General features: G+C 48.6%; 1 protein-coding gene across 1 annotated transcript in view; it reads right to left on the reverse strand.

Annotated features, from left to right (window-relative positions):
- Window positions 1-19,796, reverse strand: part of XPNPEP2 (X-prolyl aminopeptidase 2) — a 31,870-nt gene extending 12,074 nt beyond the window's left edge. The window contains exons 1-13 of the mRNA XM_079765238.1: window positions 19,480-19,796; window positions 15,221-15,294; window positions 13,673-13,783; window positions 12,459-12,522; window positions 11,745-11,849; window positions 11,400-11,486; window positions 10,338-10,484; window positions 6,869-6,970; window positions 6,128-6,209; window positions 5,673-5,868; window positions 4,832-4,921; window positions 1,724-1,833; window positions 931-1,008 (exon numbers count right to left, since the gene is read on the reverse strand). Coding sequence (XP_079621364.1) covers window positions 931-1,008; window positions 1,724-1,833; window positions 4,832-4,921; window positions 5,673-5,868; window positions 6,128-6,209; window positions 6,869-6,970; window positions 10,338-10,484; window positions 11,400-11,486; window positions 11,745-11,849; window positions 12,459-12,522; window positions 13,673-13,783; window positions 15,221-15,294; window positions 19,480-19,528 — 1,295 coding nt within the window. The 5' untranslated portion in view covers window positions 19,529-19,796. The remainder of the gene's footprint in view (window positions 1-930; window positions 1,009-1,723; window positions 1,834-4,831; window positions 4,922-5,672; window positions 5,869-6,127; window positions 6,210-6,868; window positions 6,971-10,337; window positions 10,485-11,399; window positions 11,487-11,744; window positions 11,850-12,458; window positions 12,523-13,672; window positions 13,784-15,220; window positions 15,295-19,479) is intronic.
- Between the last annotated feature and the right edge of the window lie 896 nt (window positions 19,797-20,692).

Raw genomic sequence — 20,692 nt, forward strand, 5'->3', positions numbered from 1 at the left:
AGCTTCTGCCACTAATGTCCTCAGCATGTATCTATTTATCCTGCACTTCACAAGCAAGGCCCTGGTCTCCAGGGAGGAGAGAAGGAAAGAGCCCAGAATGTGGGGGCTGGGAGAACCGCAGAGAGCACCCACTGCAGTCATCACCTTTTACATAAGGAGAAACAAGTCTGCAGAGGCCAAGGGAATTGCAAAAGCCACGGGGTAAAGTGGGGAGGGAGCTGGGCCTGGACTCTTTCTCTAACTTCCTGCTGCCTCCTAGAGCAGAGGGCCCTGAGGAGCCAAGGTGCAGGAACTCAAGGATGGGGCTGGAGAGCAAGGTTTGGTAGGACCGAGGAGTTCCTACCTAGGCCAAGGCAGATGAGGGCTTGGGAGATGCCACGGGAGGGAATTCTGGGATAGGCTAGGCTGGCCCTTGGAGGATGTCTGACCTAGCCTTGTTGTGCCCATGCCAGGCTGAGGCATCTGGTCAGCTTGACCCCCCAAATTTCATCAGGCAGGTCTACAGGTGTTTGTGTCCTATGGAGCCAAACATTTGGCCAGCCTACATCTTGGGCCCTTAGTTGGTTTAGGCTGAATGAATGGGCCTTTCTCTCCATGTGCTTGCAAGCTTTAAGAATTAACTAACATAAATAACTCACAGGACACCGAGGAAAAACATCCAGCATCAGCCCTGCTTCCGTTTCAGATCCCTTAGCCATCAGTGCTCACAAAGTCACAGCCACTTGGGGGAAAATTGCTCAGGCCTTTTAATTCTAAGGAGATATTCCGCCCCAACCTACCCACTAGGCCCCACTCCCTACCCCCAGCCCCCACGGTGCTAAAGGCCTCAAAGTTTAAATATGGACTCAGGTCCCAGAGCATTGCTTCCTCCACCCCCACTCCCCCTGCTCATACACTGGGATCCCTAGAAAATTCTTTTTCCTGAAGTACCTGTAGTGGGCCAGGGCAGCATTCAGACCACTAGCAGAGATGGTTTGGAAACTGGGTCCAGAGGAAAACTCTTCTTCTCTGCAAAGTACAAGGCAGGAATGGTCAATGAATGGGCCCAAGATATCTAACAAGGGCAATTGAAGGTCACAGCTGCCTCTACCTCAGCCAGACTCTCCCAGTCCCACCTCTTGATTCTGTCTTCCCAAGTCCTGACCTGCCACTTATAGAGCATTCAAGGTCAGAGAAGGAGGGACTGTACACACTAGTTATTCCTCCTCCACCTCCATTTTACAGATGGGGAAACCAAGGCCTGTATGACCCACAGTATGTTCGTGGTAAAGCAAGAGTGAAGAAACCTAGTTCCCTGTATTTAAAAACTTCCCTATCCCTGGAGCAGCATCCTTCACCTCAAACCTACAGCCTGCCTATGACCTGGTGCTCTCAGGAAACCTCCATCTTCACCTTAAGATTCTCAAGTGGTCCAGGGGCCAATAGACCTGAAACAGCTATCCCCAGGGACAATGGGCTATGCCTGAAGCAGACACTAGGGGGTGATATTGGGTTGTGGCCCTTGAAGTTGTTCTACTGTCAGCTGGGGCTGGAGAATGTCATTCAACACCCCCTGCCCAGCTCCAGGACCACCCAAGAACGGTCACTCCTAGTTCCAGAGAGGCCCCCAAATACAAGGATGGACTTCCTCCCCCCAAAGTATAGAGACCAAGTCCCCCTCCCTCCCTCCCTCACCCCCACATTAAAAGATAGTCAGCCAAAAAGGACAGCCGTGGTCCTTTACCTTCGGAGTTTGTCCAGCAGCTCTGCCCCTGAGAACTCGTCCACTATGCCTTTGGGCACGTTCTTCTCCAGCCAGACCAAGTAGCGGATCAACGACACGGCATCCTGCACCTGGAACAGGGCAAGCAGAGAAACCAGCTGAGGAAGAGTCTCAATCAAGGCTCCGGGATGATGGGACCAGGAGGCTGGTCTGGGAACTGAACTTTAAGAACATGAGGGTTTCACCAGCTATCCTATCTAATAAAACAGTGATGGGCAACCTTTTGAGCTTGGTGTGTCAAACTTCGCCAAAAAACTGAGCATAACTTGGGTAGTGTGTCACTTTGAGGAAAAAACATTATTTCGCAAATGTTTCATCCTCAGGAGCAGCAAATGTTTCATCCTCGGCATGCGGCCACCTCAGCAGCCGCGTGTCATCAGAAATGGCTACGCGTGTCAGTGCTGACACACGTGCCATAGGTTCGCCATCACTGTAATAAAAGGTTAATAAGCAAATTAACCATCACTCCATCACAAAGATGGTGGCATCCATAACCACAATATGGTGGCGCCCAGTCCTCTCAGCCCTGCCAGTGTCCCCCAGTCCCGGGGCGGTGGGGGGGTGCGGGGAGCGGCTTCTGAGAGCGGGCAGTATGAGCGGCCTGGCGGAATGCTTGCCTCATCACCACACAAGCGTTCCACCCCGGCTGTGGAGGGCCTCTGGGCAGCGGGCACAGAGTGGCCGGGGAGGCGGGGGGAATCCTTGCGTCGTTGCCCCGGCGACGAGGCAAGTGTTCCGTGTCCGTCTGCAGATGGGCCTCTGGCCAGGCTGGGGAGCGTTCCGCGCCCAGCCACAGATAGGCCTCTGGGCAGCGGAGAGACTCTGGGCAGCTGGCGCAGAGTGGCCAGGCCCCACAGAGAGCTACTGGAGCACGGATTCGTGCGCAGGGCTACTAGTTTGATAATATGAAGGGATTCTTGTTAGTGTTTATGTATGTGATCACAGGGTGGTGATGTTTTGAAGAGTCCTTGTCTTTTAGAGATATTTACTGACGTGTTGACAGAAGAAAGGATATAATATCTGGAATTTGCTTTAAGGTCACCCAGCAGCAGAGGGTGGGTAGTGGAGGAGATGAATATGGGTTTGCAGACAAAATGGAATTGGCCATAATTGATGACAGTTGAAGCTCAGTGATGGTGTATGGGAATCATTATGCCATTTTCTCGATTTTCACATATGTTTAAGATTTTCCATAAGAAAAAGTTTTTTAAAATGAGGTGCTTTATCCTTATTTTATTGGGAATATCCAAAAGAGTGAGTCATTCTCTTGCCAGGGTGAGAAAATAATTACAGCGAACACTTATTTAACACTTGGAATGTGCCTGACGGTGCTCAAAGCAATACATATATCATTTAATATAATAATTATATGTATATAATTATATATAATTACCAATTTATATAATTCATCTGATTATTACATATTTGTATAATTATATATTTACTAGGGGCCCGGTGCATGAAATTCGTGCACTGGGGGTCGGGGGTCCCTCAGCCCAAACTGCCCCCTCTCACATACTGGGAGCCCTCAGGGGATGTCCTACTGATGGCTTAGGCCCACGCCCCACAGGGAGTGGGCCTAAGCCGCAGTCTGGCCTCCCTTTGTGGGAGGCAACTGGGCTGGTCAGGGGAAGGCACCAGCCCCATCACCCCACTGCTGCAGACACTGTCAGTCACCACAGCCACCAAGGTGTTTTCATCAACACGGACTCCAGTCCCTTCACCAAGAAAAAATGACAACTTTCTTTAGGCATTTTCAAGATGTGTCTTTCATAGGATATGCATTTCTTTCTTTATTTTTTATCCTCACCTGAGGATATGTTTCCATTGACTTTTAGAGAATGTGGAAGAGAAAGGGAAAGACAGAGAGAAACATCAAAGTGAGAGGAACACTTTGATTGGTTGCCTCCTGCATGAGCCCTGATCTGGGACCCGGCCAGGGAGGAGCCTGCAACCTAGGTACATGCCCTTGATCAGAATCAAACCCAAACCCTGCTGTCTTCAGGCTGAGGCATTATCCACTGAGTCAAACCAGCTAGGGCAGGATATGACATTTCTTAGCCTTCCAGCAGTGGACCTTCATTTTTTCTCCAGAAGTGTGGTGGAAAAACCCTAGATCACCTTTTTGGATTCTTATTACCCAAGTTACTAAGAATATTACCAGTGGCATATAGGAAGCTTAGCCAATGTGCAGTCAGAAAAGGTGTTTCCTCTATAGTTCACACCAATGGAGGGCTGGCCCTGCCTAAACCAGCAGTCGGACATCCCCTAAGGGGTCCCGGATTGGAGAGGGTGCAGGCTGGGCTGAGGGGATGCCCTCCCCCCCCCCCGCGCACTACTTTCATGCACCGGGCCTCTAGTGTATCATAGATAGTATAATATCTATATATATAAAAGGCTAATATGCAAAGTGTCCCCTCAGGCGTTCGACCAGGAAAACAAGTTTGATCGCTTGCTATGACGTGCGCTGACCACCAGGGGGCGATGCAGAACATGGTGGGTAACAGCAGGGCACTGAGGGAGTGAGGGAAGGAGGAGGCAGGGAGGGGAGGGGAACTGCACGGGTGGCGAGGGAAGAGGTAGGCAGGGGGAACCGCACAGTGCCTATGCACGGGTGGTGAGGGATGAAGGAGGTGGAGAGGCGGGGAACCAAATCAGCCCTGATTGCCAGCCAGGCCTAGGGACCCTACCCGTGGATGAATTTCATGCACCGGGCCTCTAATATATTATATATTTATTTAATCTTCCAAACAACCCTATGCTGTAGATTGCTATTTTAATCCACATTTTACAAATGCAGTAACTGAGGCCCAGAGAGGTGAAGCCACTTGCCCAAGGTCACCCAGCTAGGAGGTGAGCTAGAGTTGAACTCTGATACCCTAACTCCAGGGCCTAAACCACTGTACCATGCCAGGAGTAAGGGAGTAAAGCACTGGCTTATGCCTAGGAATTCTGTGTCCACTTCTGTTTCATTGAAGAGGCTTCTTCAGGCTCCTCCTGCAGGGTCCCCTTTGTAACCCCTCAGACTGGGAGCTCTGAAAAGGCTGTTCTGCCTGCCCATGGACTTACGTGGCTGGCCCTGAGGAGGGTCTGCTCCTTGCTGTTTTTCACCGCCTTGGTTACCATCACTGGAGAGTAGGTTTCTGCTATGACTTTACCCTGTCATGGGCAGAGAAGAAGAGGTCTGAGAACCTTTTCCAAGGCACAGTGTGTTTGAAATGGATCGACAAGAAATCCCGACTGAAGGGAGACTTGCCCATCCCTATGGTGGCAATAACTTTTCCTTGTGTGCTTTCTGGCTACTCAGGTCTTTCCTAGTCTTCCATGGCCACCTTAACATTCCCTCCTTTCTGCCCTTCTATCACTCCCTGCCTCTGGATCCCACCAGTGCTCTGGGACGGATCAGAGCCTGGCCCCCACTAGTCGATGGGCTGTTCTGACAGTGTGAGTTTCCTGCCCATCATATCCAAACATCTATCACTTATTGAGCACCTACTGTGTGTCAGGCACTGTGTTTTACATGCGCTATTTCCTCTATAGCTCCTCAGAGCAACTCCTCTGAGGTTGGGACTCTTACCGCCATTTACAGGTGAGGGAACAGAGGTTCAGCTTGGATGAGTCAGTTGTCCAAGGTCATTGAACAACAAGTTGGGGCAAAGCCAGGACTGTCTCAGGCTTGGCATCCTCAAAGCCTCTGCTCTACCAAGCTGTACTCCCTCTAGCCTCCTTGACAATCTCTGAGTTCTCTGTGGACAAACAACTGGTTCTTCTTCTTCCTTCTTTTCCCAGGGAGGCCTAGAAGGGGGCTCACTGCACCATTTCTGACTGACCAGCTGCCTGAATGGCTGAGGAACTTATCAGGGCTGGAGTAGGGCAGTGTCTGGCCTGGGCTGGGGCCTGGCAAACCCACCTGGGGTATCACGTTGTAAAACGCATACATAGTATTGCTGGTCCCAATCCAGATCCTCACAGCTCCTGAGGCATAGGCTTGGACGCTGTCATAGACTTGGCTATAATCTTCGAGTTGCACACACATGGGTCCTGTGCAGCTGGAGTTCAGATACTGCAGGGTCTCGGAGTTAAAGCGACTCTTGTTTACAAATAATCTGGGTAGGGAGGCAAGATCAGGAAGATCCTGAAAATCTCTAAGGACAACGCAAAGGACCCGAGGCCCTTTGTTGCTGAAGGCCAGGGAGCGGGAGTAGGGAGTAGACCAGGTTTGGAGTAGGTGGGAACAGCGGTCAAAGGGTCAGGAAAAACTCCAAGCTCATGGAAAGGCTGCATACGGTAGTAGGGTAAGTGGTGGAACAGTGAGGGGTAGAAATGGGAGGAAGTCCAGCACAGCAAGCCAAAGAAAAGCAGTACCTGATGGACGAGTCCGTGAGCAGCGTGTAGGAATAGAAGACGGGGTTATAAGGGATGTCACTACTGCGCAGATTGAAGAGCCCTGGGGAGGAGGAAGGGGACTATGTATGAGGCTGAACTGCCTGAAGCCAGCACATTTGACGCCTATGCCGCACTATTTCCTTTGGCACCCCAAAGATTGCCAGCAGCACCCCTGCTTCATCTACCTTTGCATATTTCTCAGTCTTTGGGGGTGGGGGTGTCTTTGAGGCAGGGATGAGAGCTATGGACCCTTCTCTCAGAAAAATGCAGATGCCCAGCCAGCAGTAAGCACAGAGTTTCAGGGGGTTCCCAGATTATCTGAAGCCTAGAGCTGGGGTCAGATAAGAAGCCCTGGGCCACACAGGGACAGAACAGAGCTTCATTGGGTGCTATAGCTGGATGTGTGAGTGCCATGGGATGGGGGCAGGGCTGCTGGGAGGTGTTTGCTGAGCCTCTTCCCCTTCATGAGACAGAAACCTTTGCTGTTGTGTTCAGGCAATTCCTCCAGTGGCCTGGGGGATGGCCCCGGATTGCCCTGGGCTTCTTTGTTGCTTTATTCAGTAGATATGATCTCCTTCCCTCTCCCCTTAGTTCCCATAGGCCATGGCCACAGAGCTCTCAGAAGTGGTGGACACCTGGTGGCTGGGGGAGGAGTCCTATACTGCAGGGTCCAGGAGGCTTGGGGGTTGGAGGAAGCCAGTCGCCCACATGTGTACTCACAGGCTGTCTCATCAAGCATTGACAGAAGCACAGCAGTTGGGGCCTTGCGATGCTTCTGCATCTGGCTGCGGATGTTAGATACTTTCTCCTGCCAGGTGCTCCCTAGAAGCAAAGGAGCCCAAAGAAAGCATGAGTAATATACCTTCCCTTTGACACTCTCTGAGGGGGCTCCCTTAGAGCAATAATTTTTCATTTCTCTAAAAGCAGTGGAACTCTTTCTTTAAACAAACTTCTACTCGCGCAGTCCTTGGGGATATGGGCTCTGGACCCATGCTATCTGGGTTCAAATCCTAGCTCTGCCATTACTAGCTGGGTGACCTTGGGCAAATTAGTTAGCAGCTCTGTGTCTTATTTTGCACAAGTGTAAAATGAGAATAGATCATAATGATAGTATCATTAGGGTTGTTATGGGGATCAAATGAATTCATATATAGGGTGTCCCCCCCAAATGTGTACACACACATTGAATAATTACAAAGGCAGTGTTTATTAAAATACATTTCATTTTCAAAATTGAGCTATCAGGCTAAAGTGTGTATACATTTTTGGGGATTCCCTGTATTTAAAAATTTTTATTGAATTTATTGTGATGACATTGGTTAGTAAAATTATACGGGTTTCAAGTGTATATTGTATTGTGTGTTCTCCACCCCAAATCAAGTCTCCTTCTGTCACTATTTATCTCCCTTTACCCTGAATGCATATTTGTAATGCGCATAGAATGGTATACTGGGGTATAGTGAGTCTGATACAACTTTCTGATCAATAAATATGCAAGCAGAACAGAGAGCAGGAAAGCAGCCCTAGTTGAAGGGCAAAAGAATAGGACTGGGCCATGTTTAAGTCTCTTCCCTGCAATAACCCTGGTGCTTAATAAGCCACAGATCTGGTCTTAAGCACTTTGTATACATTGTTTTAATTCTTACTTGGCCCATTTTACAGAGTCTTAGAGGAGGCAAAGTGACTTATCTAGGGTCTTATAGCTGGCAAGGGGTGGAGCTGAGATTTTAACCCAGTTGGTTTGACTACCTGGCTCACACTCTTAATCTGTACAGACCCTGAACTATCTTGCTAACATTGTCAGTCTCCAAACCTGTCCTTAAATTCAGTATCACAGAGCTGTACTTTCTGGGATGCTTGTATCCAGGTTCTAGGACTTTAGTTTTCATCTTTTATTCTTGCTCCCTATAAAGAACCTACCTCTACACAGGGCTAGGAATTTACCCGTAGAAGGTCATAACCCCTTAACCTTTTGCACTCGGATGTTGAGTGTGGAGTGTGACTCAGTTAGCATTAGAATAAAGGAATCGAGAAAAAAGCAAGCTAGTGCAAAGGGTTAATAGGGTCCTAGTTGGGCTCAGATATTAGCATAAATAACTGAATGCCATTAAAAAAAAAACCTGTGTGCCAACAGCTAAAACAATTCAACAAGAATCAAAGCTTTGGGTATCACACCTTTTTTTTTTCCTTTTCATTTCCCCCCACTTGGGTATGATACTTTTTAAGGTTTATTTTATTTTACTGTGGTAAAATACACGTATCATAAAATGTATCATTATAACAATTTTAAAGTGTACAATTCAGTGGCTTTAAGAACAATCACAAGATTGTGCAACCACCACCACTATCTAATTCCAGAACATTTTCATCATCCCCAAAGGAAACCCTATAGCCCTTATGCAGTCTCTCCCTATTCCACCCTCTTTCAGCCTATAGAAACCACTACTCTGCTTTCTGGCTCAATGGATTTGCCTCTGCTGGATATTTCATACAAATGGAACCATACAATATGGGGCCTTCTCTGACTGGCTTCTTTCACCTAGAATTATGCTTTCAAGGTTTATGAATGTGATAATTTTTGAGACAAATAATGAAAGAAAATTTAAATGCTCTGATATAGCCCTAGCCGGTTTGGCTCAGTGGATAGAGTATCAGCCCAAGGACTGGAGGGACCCGGGTTTGATTCTAGTCAAGGGCACGTACCTTGGTTGCAGGTTCCCCGGCTCTGGTCGAGGTGCGTGCAGGAGGCAACCAATCAATGCGTCTCTCTCACATTGATGTTTCTCTCTATCTCTCCCTCTCCCTCCCACTCTTTCTAAATATCAATGGAAAAATATCCTCGGGTGAGGATTAACAAAAACAAAACAAAAAGTAATCTGATATATACAGGTATCTTTGAGTAACCAACTTTTCAAGTTCTTTCCTTTGCTCCCTCTGCCCTTCAAAACCTATGAGTTCCTGGAGAAACAATCTCTCGTCTGTATAACTTTAGAGACTCAAGAACTTTATTTTCGGGCTTCCAGGCCCAGCTCTGGCGCCTGATGGCTCTTCCTTGAGGACTAGCAGCCAGCTCACTTGTGGGACGTGACAAAACTCATGCAACTCATGCAAATTGTCTCCCAGTTTCTGGGAGGTTTTCCTCTTTATCCCCTCCCCTTCCCGACATAACCGTGCCCTTCTTTATCTGAACCAGATAAGTTTTATGTTTGATGGAACAGCCTTGGATATAAAGTTTCTTTAAAACCTGCCAAGATGCAGAAAGAATGATTCTATAAGTTACATCAGAATGGATAAAGAAAATTGGACACAATTTTAACTTGTTTCATCAGAGCTGCTATTTTGAAATTTCCCTCCTGCTTTTTTGTCTCCTCTCCAAACAACAAATGTGCATGGACCTGCAAGTGAAAAGGGGCCTCTCAGATTGCCCAATATTCCTAGGAATCCAAGTCCACTGGCCAGTTCAAAATTCCTGGGAAGTAGAGTGTGGTGGTGGCCAAGACTCTGTCTGATTCATAGTCAGTAAGTAGCCGGGTCCCGCCAGGTTTTTAGTCACTACTTACAAGAATCATAGAGCACACTGTTCTTTTATGACATATTTAGATGGTGTCAGCAGGGTTAAGGTTATTGATGCTAGAGTTTTTGGGGTCACTTAACTTTCCTTTGTAGTCCGGCTGAAACTTGAATCCTAATCTGTGCCACACACTGACCCTGATCTTATTTACTGCCTTTGTCCACCCTGGCCCACCCAACTCCAGCGACCTTAAATCTAAATTCCTCATCACAAGAGCGCTGGAACTCAAGGTTTGAATGAGTCAATGGGAGTTGGTCTCCAATACCACATCAGCAACTCATATTGTGTCTTTTCTCTCTTCAAAAGGGTGTGTTATTTTTCATCTTTCTCTGACTCCCTTGTTTTCTCTCTCCCTGCTTCCTATTGCTTCAAATACTAACACTCTTTTATTCCAGCATTTTCTAAATATGGTCTGAGGACCTTTGATTCTGAGTCACATTTGAGAGGGCTCAGAAATCTGCATTTTAAACAAACATCCCAGGCAATTGGGGTGGACATGAAGTTTTGAGAACTATTGCTTTGGTACCTCTCAGGACAATTTTTTTTTTCAGTCAAAGTAGCAGCAGCAAGGGCCTGTGTTGCTACATGTTGGGAAGGAGAGCTGGCTTGAGGATTCACCTGTGAATGCCTCCTGCAGGACATAAATGGGCTGGCTTGGAACTGGAGGCCTCTTTGAACCCCATACCAGGTCCACAAGGTTGGTTGTGATTGGCACCAGCTCTCTGTCAGAGCCTTGGAGGGCTGTGTCATAACTCTTCCAGGTGCCTGCAGAGACAGGAAGGAGTCACTTGTCCCCTGCCCACTTAAGCCTCAGGAAAAATTGTGACTCAGGCACAACTAGTCTTTATCCAGTCTGTCTCCTGTTCTGCTCCTGTAGCCCTAGCTGTCCAGAGCCTGTCCAAGCAGCCTGGCCCTCCTGAGTCCTGTCTTCTCACCTTCCTCTTTCCACTTTCAAAGACTAATTTCCCTGAGCCCACCCCAATACTGTTCATAGCCAATTGGCTAAGCTCATCTTATTAAGTACCAATGGATGTGGGGCCCTCTTTTGGTACTATCCATTTTGACTGAGCTTCAATGTCACATTCCAAAGGAATGGTGATGTTTAGGCCATTGGAAAGGCTATCAAAAAAACCATTTCTGAAGTGGGAGCCTTTAGTACATATTCACAAGGTCTCCATCCTTGGGGTCAGGCTGGCCAGTCAGCTGGGGCCCCAGAACCCAGGGAGCTGCATTCCTGCGGGGGGGGGGGAGGACTGTGCTTCTTTACTCAGAAGCCATCTCAACTTCTTTGACCCTTCCAAGCTGCCTTCCAGAAGAGGGCTACCAAGTAAGTGATTCTAGTGCCCTAATTGGTAGAGTTTCAGGTCCCAAAGGGTTGTTCTGGGTTCAAAGACATCTTAGACTATTCACCTGCTAGATCTTAATAGTTCCCTGAGTCTTCTAGGTTAGGTCTCTGCACTCATGACTTTAAAAAGTCTGTATTCATTCTTTTAAATATATTTTCATTACAAAATTCATGAATACATTCTTGTTGCAAAATATTCTGAAAGCACAAGTTCAAACACTATGTCTTTAGTCTTCCTGCCCTTCCTTCTACCAAACTATGCTTCTTTACATCCCAGGGAAGCTGAGTCATCCTCATTGGTGTGGACAAATACAGGGACTGAAGGAAGAACTTACCAATGGAGAAGAGGAGGGGGTCAAAGCCCACATGCCCTCCAGCAGGAATCTCAGTGAGGAGCCAGTTGACAATGGGAATACTGCCAACTTAGGGGAAGATAGGAAGGAACAGAGGTCACCTCCAGGGCCAACCCCAGACCCTCTAGCCAGGCTTCTGCCCGTGACAGTGCTGCCATGTGTGTCCTCCTCGATAGCAGCCTCAAAGTTTAGGAATGGCCTCGAATTTCCCCAGCTTTCCATTGGGACCCAACTTGGACTTGAATGTACCCCCTCACCTAGTACACCCCGAACTTACCGTACTCCGGGTTCCAGGGCATAGGGAACAAATCCATGCAGCCCCTTTACCTTCCTTATGGAGCTCCCAATTGCAGTCCATCTCTTGCTCAGCTTGGGTCCAGTAGCGACTGTCAGTCCAGAGACCTGCTTTCCCCATGGTCACCACTGCAGTTCCTGGGGCAGAACAAAGAAACTTGGAGGTGAGAGTGAAGGTGAGGGATGTGGTTTTATTAGTGCATGTGCAATAATCAGCAAGAGAAGCTTGGATTTCATTCAAGGAGCCAGGATCAGGGTGGGAAGCCCCTTCAAAAACTGGGACCTCATATAAGGCCTCTCTACATTTGTGCCTCATTTGGCCATGTGAAGTGATGTTTCCCTTAAAAGGACCAGCAAAGCAATACTTTGTTCCCAAGTGACCCAAGGGAATCAGTGGGCTCCTAGTGGCTAGACATAGGAGTAGGGACTGTCCCAGAAAAAGAGCTCAGGTAGTGCTAGGCTGGGCCTGGCTGTGGCAGAGGCAATGAGCATGGGAAGGAAGCCAGGAGGGCTCTCTACCTCATGCAGAAGTGTGGCTGGTGGACTATGAGATGTGTGCCCTGGGGAACCTGATGGAACACCTGCTCTGGTGACCCTTTTTGCAGTGGTGGAGGGGAGGCAGAGTAGTAAGGCTTCTGGACACCAGGTTCTGGGGTCTTGGGTGCAGAGAACCTGCCATACCAGGGTACCTGTGACAACCTCTGAGTCGACCAATAGAAGCAATGAGGGCAGGGTAATAGTTGTTACCTGAAGACCCTGTAAAGCCTGTCATCCATGTAAGCCTCTTGTCATGTTCGCCAATGTACTCACTCTAGGAAATCAACATTATTGTTAGCCTTCCTCAGGAAATCAGACCTCACATGAAAGGCTCCCAACCACATCCCAGTTGTTTTTTTTTTTTTTTTTTTGGTCATATTGATCCAGTCCTAAAAGCCAGGCATATTGGGCATCTCTTCCAGGAAGCACTCTGGAATTCCCCCCAGCTCTTAGGATCTCTTCCCTTGAACAACTATATCTCTTAGGGTCTAAACCCCACAATCTAGTACTGGAATGTTCTGCAAAGGAGTCTTGAATCCCTGGACAGAATGCAAATTCTGTGCAGTCTGGGATCATGTCTTTTGGTTCTTCTGGGTTCTTCCCTCCAACTGTCACCCTATGTCCCCAGTCTAGCATAGTACACTGAGTCCATCATAAATCATTTCTGCAGAGGGCTTTATACATTATAGTATTTTGATCCTCATAATCCTCAGACAGAGTTCATTATTCCTATCTCGCAGAAGAGGAAACTGAGGCTCAGAAGTTCAGACACTTAGCCAAGGTTCTTAGTCTTTCCCAGCAGGTGGGCAAACTAATTCAAGTAATCTTATTGACACTAAAATTCCTCCTCTTCCAAATGGGTTTGTGCTGGAAAGGTGGATGGGGTGAAGGGGGAAACAGTAGTGGAAAATTGTGGGCAGGGCTCTGCTTTGGGAAAAGCAGTTCTTCTTCAGACTATATTATTTCCTGTCTGCTTCCCCTCCCCTCCCCTACATACACCCGAACTTGTGTAGTCCGGGGCTCGGGATGATTTCAGTGCCCCGTCTATTAGGTTATGAAAAGGGCTGAGCAGGAAGGGAGTTTAGCATTCTTCCAGTCCTATTCCAAGACCACATTCAATCCTCCTAAACATTCATTGTAGATCTGCCATCTAGGAAGTGATAAAAATCCATTCTGAAGTTGTTTATAGTTTCATTGCCTGAGGTCAAGATTTGACAATGTCTTCTCTCCTATGTAAAGGATTGCATTCTTTCAGGTGCCTTAAACTCCCATGTCCAAGCTCCCCATTTCCTTCCTTTGCCTGTCAAATCCTTCCTCTGCCTTCATCTTCTGAGTCATAACAATCTCCTGGTTGTGGCCTGTTCTCATAAGCTGATCCGGGGTAGCAGAAAAGGCAAGGATGGGGGGTGGGAGCCATCCCTTACCATGTGGGCATCCGTGTTTGGGATGATGTAGGCAGAGAGATTCTGGTTTTGCATCTGCTGGCGAAGGGCTGTGAGCTGCACTGTGGTATTGACCACAGTAACTGGAAGGTACTGACACGGGACAGAAAGACACCAAGAACACACAGAGACACATATTGTTTAGAGAAAATGATGCCTGGGCCCCCATCATCTGGAGGAGCCACCAGCCTCTTCTTAGGCAGGGCTTTGGGACTGGTAGGGTGGGTAGGCTGGGCTGGCCTGGAGAGGGATGGGGAAGCAACTGATGTTATGGGTTAGTCTAGATTAAGGTGCATGGGCTGAGCAGATATGGAAGTGTTGAAGAGCTTGGAGAGGGATCCTTTGTGAAAATAATGGGACCTTAGTCTAGGATTGTGGGTGAAGTTGCAGGGAACAGTCTCTCTTTGGATATCTTAGAGGTAGCACTACCAATTTAACAAATAAAAATACAGGATTCCAATTCAGTCACATTTGAATTGCAGATAAACAAATAATGTTTTAGTGTAAGTATGTCCCTTGCACTATTTAGGGCATACTTATGTAAAATATTATGCATTATCTTAAATTCAAATATAACTTGGCATTCTGTATTTCATCTGGCAAACCTACCTCAGAGACTTTTTCAAGTTTCCATTCACTGGTTTCAAATGGCAAAGGAGAATGAATGAGTAACCCCAGGAGTTTGGGACATTGTCCAGAAAGATCCCCTCCAAGCCAGACAGTTTTTAAAGGCTGCTTTATCTTTAAAATAAAGTGTGGGTTTTTTATTTGTTTATTTTGGTTTGTTTTGCCTTCTACTCCACAATATATCCATGTTTGCTTTTAAGGAAAAGTAATGTGGCTGGCCCACCCACCTGTCAGCCCCAGTGGTCTCATAAAGTTGGCAATGCAAGGAGATGTACTCCTGAGACTTAGCTGATACTGGCAGGCCCACTAGCTCTCACCTTTTAGCCTACCCCTGCCTGGGGAAGCTCTTTTACCTATTTTGGTTTTGGAAAGAATCACTTTGGTGACCAGCCAAGAAGCTGACGATTTTTTTGCTCTAATCTATTGGGCCTTCTCTAAGTCTTCACACTCTAGGCCCCCCTCTCTTGCCCTTCCATTGGCTCTTCTAACCTTCTGTCTTCCTCCCTCCTCCCTTCTTTGCCTTCCCTTTTGCTGTTCCTCTAGAATTCTTGTTTTCCTTCCTCCCAGCTTCCTCCTGGCCTCTGCCTAGACTCAATCAAAGGTTAGCTGTGGGCCTCCTATCCACTTTCTTTCCCCTTATCCCTCCCTCTGGTGGGGCTGTCCAGGTCCAAGCCAGGACAGAAGTAGATAGTCTGCTGTAGGAATGGGTGGGAGGGAAGGATGAGGGGTGAATATCAGACACCTGACAATGTGCTGCCCTTCCTGAGGGATGTTAATCAGAAATAGTGGCCCCAAAGTCCAGAAATCAGAAGACAGGCTGGTAGAGGGAGAGGCTAGCAACTGAGCCAATGCGGGATGGGGAGGACGATGGGACCTATTGCGTGGGCTAAGCCAGGGCCTCACATGAGGGCTCGTTGAACAGTTTCTCACGTTCTCTCTTCTCAGGTCCACTGGTTTTGCATGGCCCCTGGCACAAACTAGAAAACAGGAGAAAAATCCAGGGTTACTTGGCGATCAGATAATTTCGAGAGAGTACAGGGACATGTTCTCCCAACCTTCCTTCCTGTCCCTGCAGACCCTCTATCGTTTGAAAACACACAATGCTGTCCAACTCTCCTTGAGGATAAAAATGATCACATTTCATAGGAAATCAGAATGAATTGGCTGGCAACCTGGGTCACAATAAAAGAAACCTGATCCATCGACAAGTGATTGCCACTTTGGGAAAGGTTTTAGTGCTCATTAAATCAAATTTTTCCTTCTAATCTAATTGGGTCTCTTCAGGGTCTACTGAACTGCAAAAGTTGTATGTAAATTAAATTTTTGTACTCAAATTTTCTTTGAAATGCTCTAGAGGATCTCACTAAATAATCACCCTACCTTCATTTTACCCTTCTATAAATCTAATTTCATATACATTGGGTTTACTTAAAGTCAAGGCCCACTTGTATCATCCTATCTAATAATAGAGTAACATGTAAATTACCATCACTCTCCTACGCCCATGATTGGGCGGCGGGAGGCTGGGGGGCGGGACTCGGGGTGGCCTATCCTGCCATTGCGAGGCACGGATCCGCTGCCACTGAGGGGGGCTACCCTGCTGTTGAGAGGCGCAGGGGGCGGGACTCCTGCCCTCTGTGCCTCTCAACGGCCAGATCCGCGGCCACTGAGGGGGCCTGCCGCGGACACCCAGCTGCGCCTCTCAACGGCAAGGTAGCCAGGTGTCCGCGGCAGCCCCCCTCAGCGGCTGTTGAGAGGCGCAGGGGGCGGGAGTGCCTGTCTGCTCCGGCACCAGGCCTTTCAGAAGCCTCCGGCCGGCTCGGTGGAGGCTTCTGAAAGGCCTGGTGCACCAGAGGACAGGCACCCAGCTCCACCGCGAAAAGCGAAAGCGTGTAGGGGACCCTACATGTGCATGATTCAATCATGCACTGGGCCTCTAGTCTATATATATAAAAAGCCAGTGACCATAATGGCCATAACAACCTTAACTACTGGTCGCTATGACGCCCACTGTGGCCAGCGAACCAGCTGATCAGGCCTGGGGCTGGCCAGCCAACCTCGAAGCCCCTCCCCCTGCCAGCCTGCCCCTGATAGGACTCTCCCACCCCCATCAAGAGCAGAGCCGGCTGGCCAAATGCACCCCCCCCTCAGGCTGCCCCACCACATAGGCCCGAAGCCCCTCTCCCTGACCAGCCCAATAGGGGCGGGACTGGCCAGCCAACCTCCCACAGGCTCTCCCCCAGGCCGGCCCCACCCCCTATGGGCCCTTACCACCCTGATGGGCCTGCAGCCCTTCCCCCTGGCCAGCCCCGCCCCAATAGGGGTTGTGGCCGGCCAACCAATCTCCTGCAGCCCCTCCCCCCACCAGCTCCACCCCAGATTGGCCCCCCCCACCCCAATCAGGGGCAGGGCAGGCCCGCCAACCACCCAAGGCTCCTCCCCCAGGCCTCTGGCCCCCTATTGGTACCCCCCACCCCATTCAGGGGCAGGGTTGGCCACCCCACTGCCCACAGCCCCTCCCCATGGTTGGCCCCACCCCCAATCTGCCCCCCAACCCCAATTGGGGGCGGGGCCCGCCAGCCAATGACCTGCTGCCCCTTCTCCCAGCTGGCCCAGCCCTGATCAGGCCTGATCGCCGGCTGGCCAACCTCCTGCTATCTCCTCCTCCCAACAGGCCCAGCCCCGATCCTCCTGGGGCCTGGCCGGCCGGACCCCGCCCGTGCACTGGGCATCTAGTTTCATATAATCCAAATCTCTGCCTATCATTCCAGGCCAGTTTGAAGTATGTAAGACAGGCAATCTCAGCCTGACATCATCACCTGGTGGGAAAAGGTGGGTTAGCATTAAAGAGCTCCTACTTTGTGCCAAACACTGAAGTCAACAATTTATTTATAGTATCTCATTTGATACCTGTAGCAATTCTGTGAGATGAGTATTATTGTTTACTTGCTATAGAGGAGGAAGCTGAGGCCCAGATCGGTTTAGTAACTTGACCAAGTTTGGCCACAGTAAGTCAGTGGTAGGTCAGTGGTTTGAATCTGGGCCATTGGAGTACAAAAATCCAACCATGGAAGGATAGTGCCACAGAAGGGACAGAGTGCACGGAGAGACTTAGTTTCCAACTTGGGCTGTGCCCCAAATTTAGTGTGATCCAAGTAGGATCGCCAAGTATTCAGAGTGAACATTTCCTAAGTGCCTACTGTATGCCAGGCGCTGGGTTAAATCCTACAGGCTCTGGGCCTTAAAAGTCCAGTGGTCTCTGATAGTCTGTCCCTCTAGCACCTCACCTTTAAAAAATATTTTCATTGATTTCAGAGAGGAAGGGAGAGGGAGAGATAGAAACACTAACGATGAGAGAGAATCACTGATTGGCTGCTTCCTGCACGCCCCCTACTAGAGATTGAGCCCGCAACCTGGGCATGTGCCCCCACCCTCTCCCCCTTCTGGTTCATAAGTTGATGATCAACCACTGAGCCACATTGGCTGGGATCACACCCCACCTTTTGAGAAATAATGGGGGCCTGAGTATGGTCACTCCCACTGCACTTTTACTTTCTGAGTGGGTTGAGCTATAGATAGAAGGAGGGTGACTGGGGTTTAACATTATGAATGCCCTGCCTGGTTGTCTTGGTCTTATAAACTCAAGGGGGAGATTAAATCTTATTGATTTAAGATAATGAATCCCCATTTCTGCAGGAGCAGATCTCTGACAAAATGGTGGTGCTAAGATGCCAACATAAAAAGCAAGACTCAGCCAACCTACGTCCTGTTCTCTGAGGCCAAGGCTGTGGCTCCCAAGGGTAGGCTCTGCAGCCAAATCATTCCGTGGTCCCTGACACAGGGCCTGGCACTGGAGAGGTACTCAGGAACTGGGCACTGAATGAATGAGCAAAGTCCTGCTGACAGAGCAAAGGGAAGGAAGGCCTCTCTAAAGCTTGAAGTGGAGTGGGTATGGAGGATGCTGAGCTGGGCAGTTCGTTGTGACCAAAGAGGACAAATGGAGTACCATAAAGGGTGACAAAGACCAAGCTTTATTTATGCTCTTCCAAGCCCTTTTCTCAATTAGGCCTTGACTTTGGCCTGCTATGCCCATCCTGTCCTTGATGGTCCTGAATCTACCAGTCTTAGAAAGAATATTCCTAAGTGAGTTTAGAGAGACTCCCCAACCCTTAATATCTGATTACCTCTTGATATCTGATCAAATTCCTCACTCCCACCCTTGGTATTTTATTACCATGGCTTGCCTTCCACAAGTATCCTATTAAGTCGATTTAGCAAGAATCTCCCTACCCTTGCCAAGCCAGCATGGCTCAGTGGTTGAGTGTCAACCTATGAACCAGGAGGTCACAGTACAATTTCTAGTCAGGGCACATGCCTGTGTTGCAGGCTCGATCCCCAGTGTGGAGCATGCAGAAGGCAGCCGATCAATGATTCTTGCTTATCATTGATGTTTCTATCTCTCTCTCCTTCTCTCTGAAATCAATTAAAATATTTAAAAAAAGAATCTCCTTACCCTTGATGTCTCCTCTTAGGAATTTCCCATCTATTGACTTCCTTTCTCTGATCATTGGCCATCTTTGTTGTATTCAGAGTTAAGCCCGATCTTCCTCCCCTATTGCAGTGTCCCTATTGCAATAGTCTTGAATAAAATCTTCCTTACTTTTGTTTTTAATTGAGAGAGGAAGGGAGATTAGATAGATAGATAGATAGATAGATAGATAGATAGATAGATAGAGGAGAGAGAGAGAGAGAGAGAGAGAGAGAGAGAGAGAGAGAGAGAACATTGATCGGTTGTCTCCCACATGTGCCCGACCAAGGAACGAACCCACAATCTGAGCATATGCCTTGACTGGAAATCAAACCCACAACCTTCTGGTATACAGGATGACATTCCACAACCAACTGAGCCACACAGGCCAGGGCTCTTCCTTACTTTAAAAAAAGTGCCAGATCATTTTCCCCCTTTAACAGGTGGGAATGGAAAGGTGTCAAACCAGACTAGACCTGAGTCTCGAGGGTCTCAAGGACTGTCCCTGGTGTTCTTCCTCAAGACAGAGGGGGGCCAAGAGAAAAAGAGACAACTGGGCCCAGCCCTCACTCCAACCATTTCTGGACCTGCCCTCCCTGCGTGAGAGGGGATGGAGAGATCGGGATGCACATACCAGAGAGGAGGACAAGCCAGGGGCAGCAGCCCCAGGAAGTCCAGGCCATGGAGTCTCCAGATGCTGGTGCTGGGTCAATGGAGGGACAGGAGAGAGGGGAAGGTCTCTTCCTTTCCTGGCCTCTTCCTCCAGGCCTTTCCCGGGCAGGAGCAGCCAGAGGGCAGGGGCTGGTGATATGGAGGTGTCCAGCTGGTTGATGAAGAATCCCCTTCTGGTTTGTTGTTTATGAAGGATCCTGGACTCAGGGTGGTCAGAGAAGCCTCTGCTTGCTACCAGTCTCCTGGAATAAGGTGTGAGCCTGCTCCCAGGGCAGAGTCCAAAGATCTGCTTCTCCCAGTCCCCTTTATCTACAGCAGACAGCCTCTGGCTATTCCTGAATTCTGTCCCCCTCCCTCCGGCAAGCTGTTTCCCATTAGCTCCCCACCCCAGGCTCTGGCTACAATCCCACTTTTGCTTCCAGATGGAAGTTTATCCTTCCTCCTTCTTTAAGGTGGCCTGTGTCAGAAAAAGCCAGTGACCTCTCTCCATAGAACCTGGGAAGCCCCACTGCACCCCTCAGGGAAGTTGTTTATATCTGGACAGTTACTTTCTTGAGCTGCAGTGAGTCCCCTCAGGAGAGCCCACTTTGCAAAAGTGCTGCCAGTCACTGGCAGAGGGTAAGACTGCCTTTCTCTTGGGACTGTTAATACCATTCACACCTGAGAGGGGGAAAGGCCCAAAGGCCTGTTTGGAGGGATTAGGGCAGTGGTTCCCAATGTGGAGCACACACTCCACAGGGGGGCAATTTGATTTTTAAGGGGAGCTATTTGAGAATGAGTTATTAACAGTGAATTTTTTTGCATTTCTTATGGTTCTAGGGGCCTCATAGACAGCATATAAATATATATTGTGACACATTTATGCATTTCAGTTCTCTATTATATGTTTTGAAACTTTATTTTTTACTAGTGGCCCAGTGCACAAAATTTGTGCACATTAAAAGGGGATTAATTAGAGGAAATATTTTAATATTACTATTTGCCCTTTCTCTATAATATAAGTGTCAGAGATGAAAGAAAATTAGTAAAAGGTATATGAAAATCTCCCTCCTATCAGAGTCTGGGGTGCGCTGCGGGACCCAGAGTCAAGTCTCTGCCCACCCACGTGTGCCTCAAAATTGCATGAGACCCAGACCCGGCTGGCCCCCCACATTGAGCTAGATCCAGACCTGGCT

This window comes from Cnephaeus nilssonii (genome assembly GCF_951640355.1).
Source record: "Cnephaeus nilssonii genome assembly, chromosome: X".
NCBI classification, from domain to species: Eukaryota; Metazoa; Chordata; class Mammalia; order Chiroptera; family Vespertilionidae; genus Cnephaeus; species Cnephaeus nilssonii.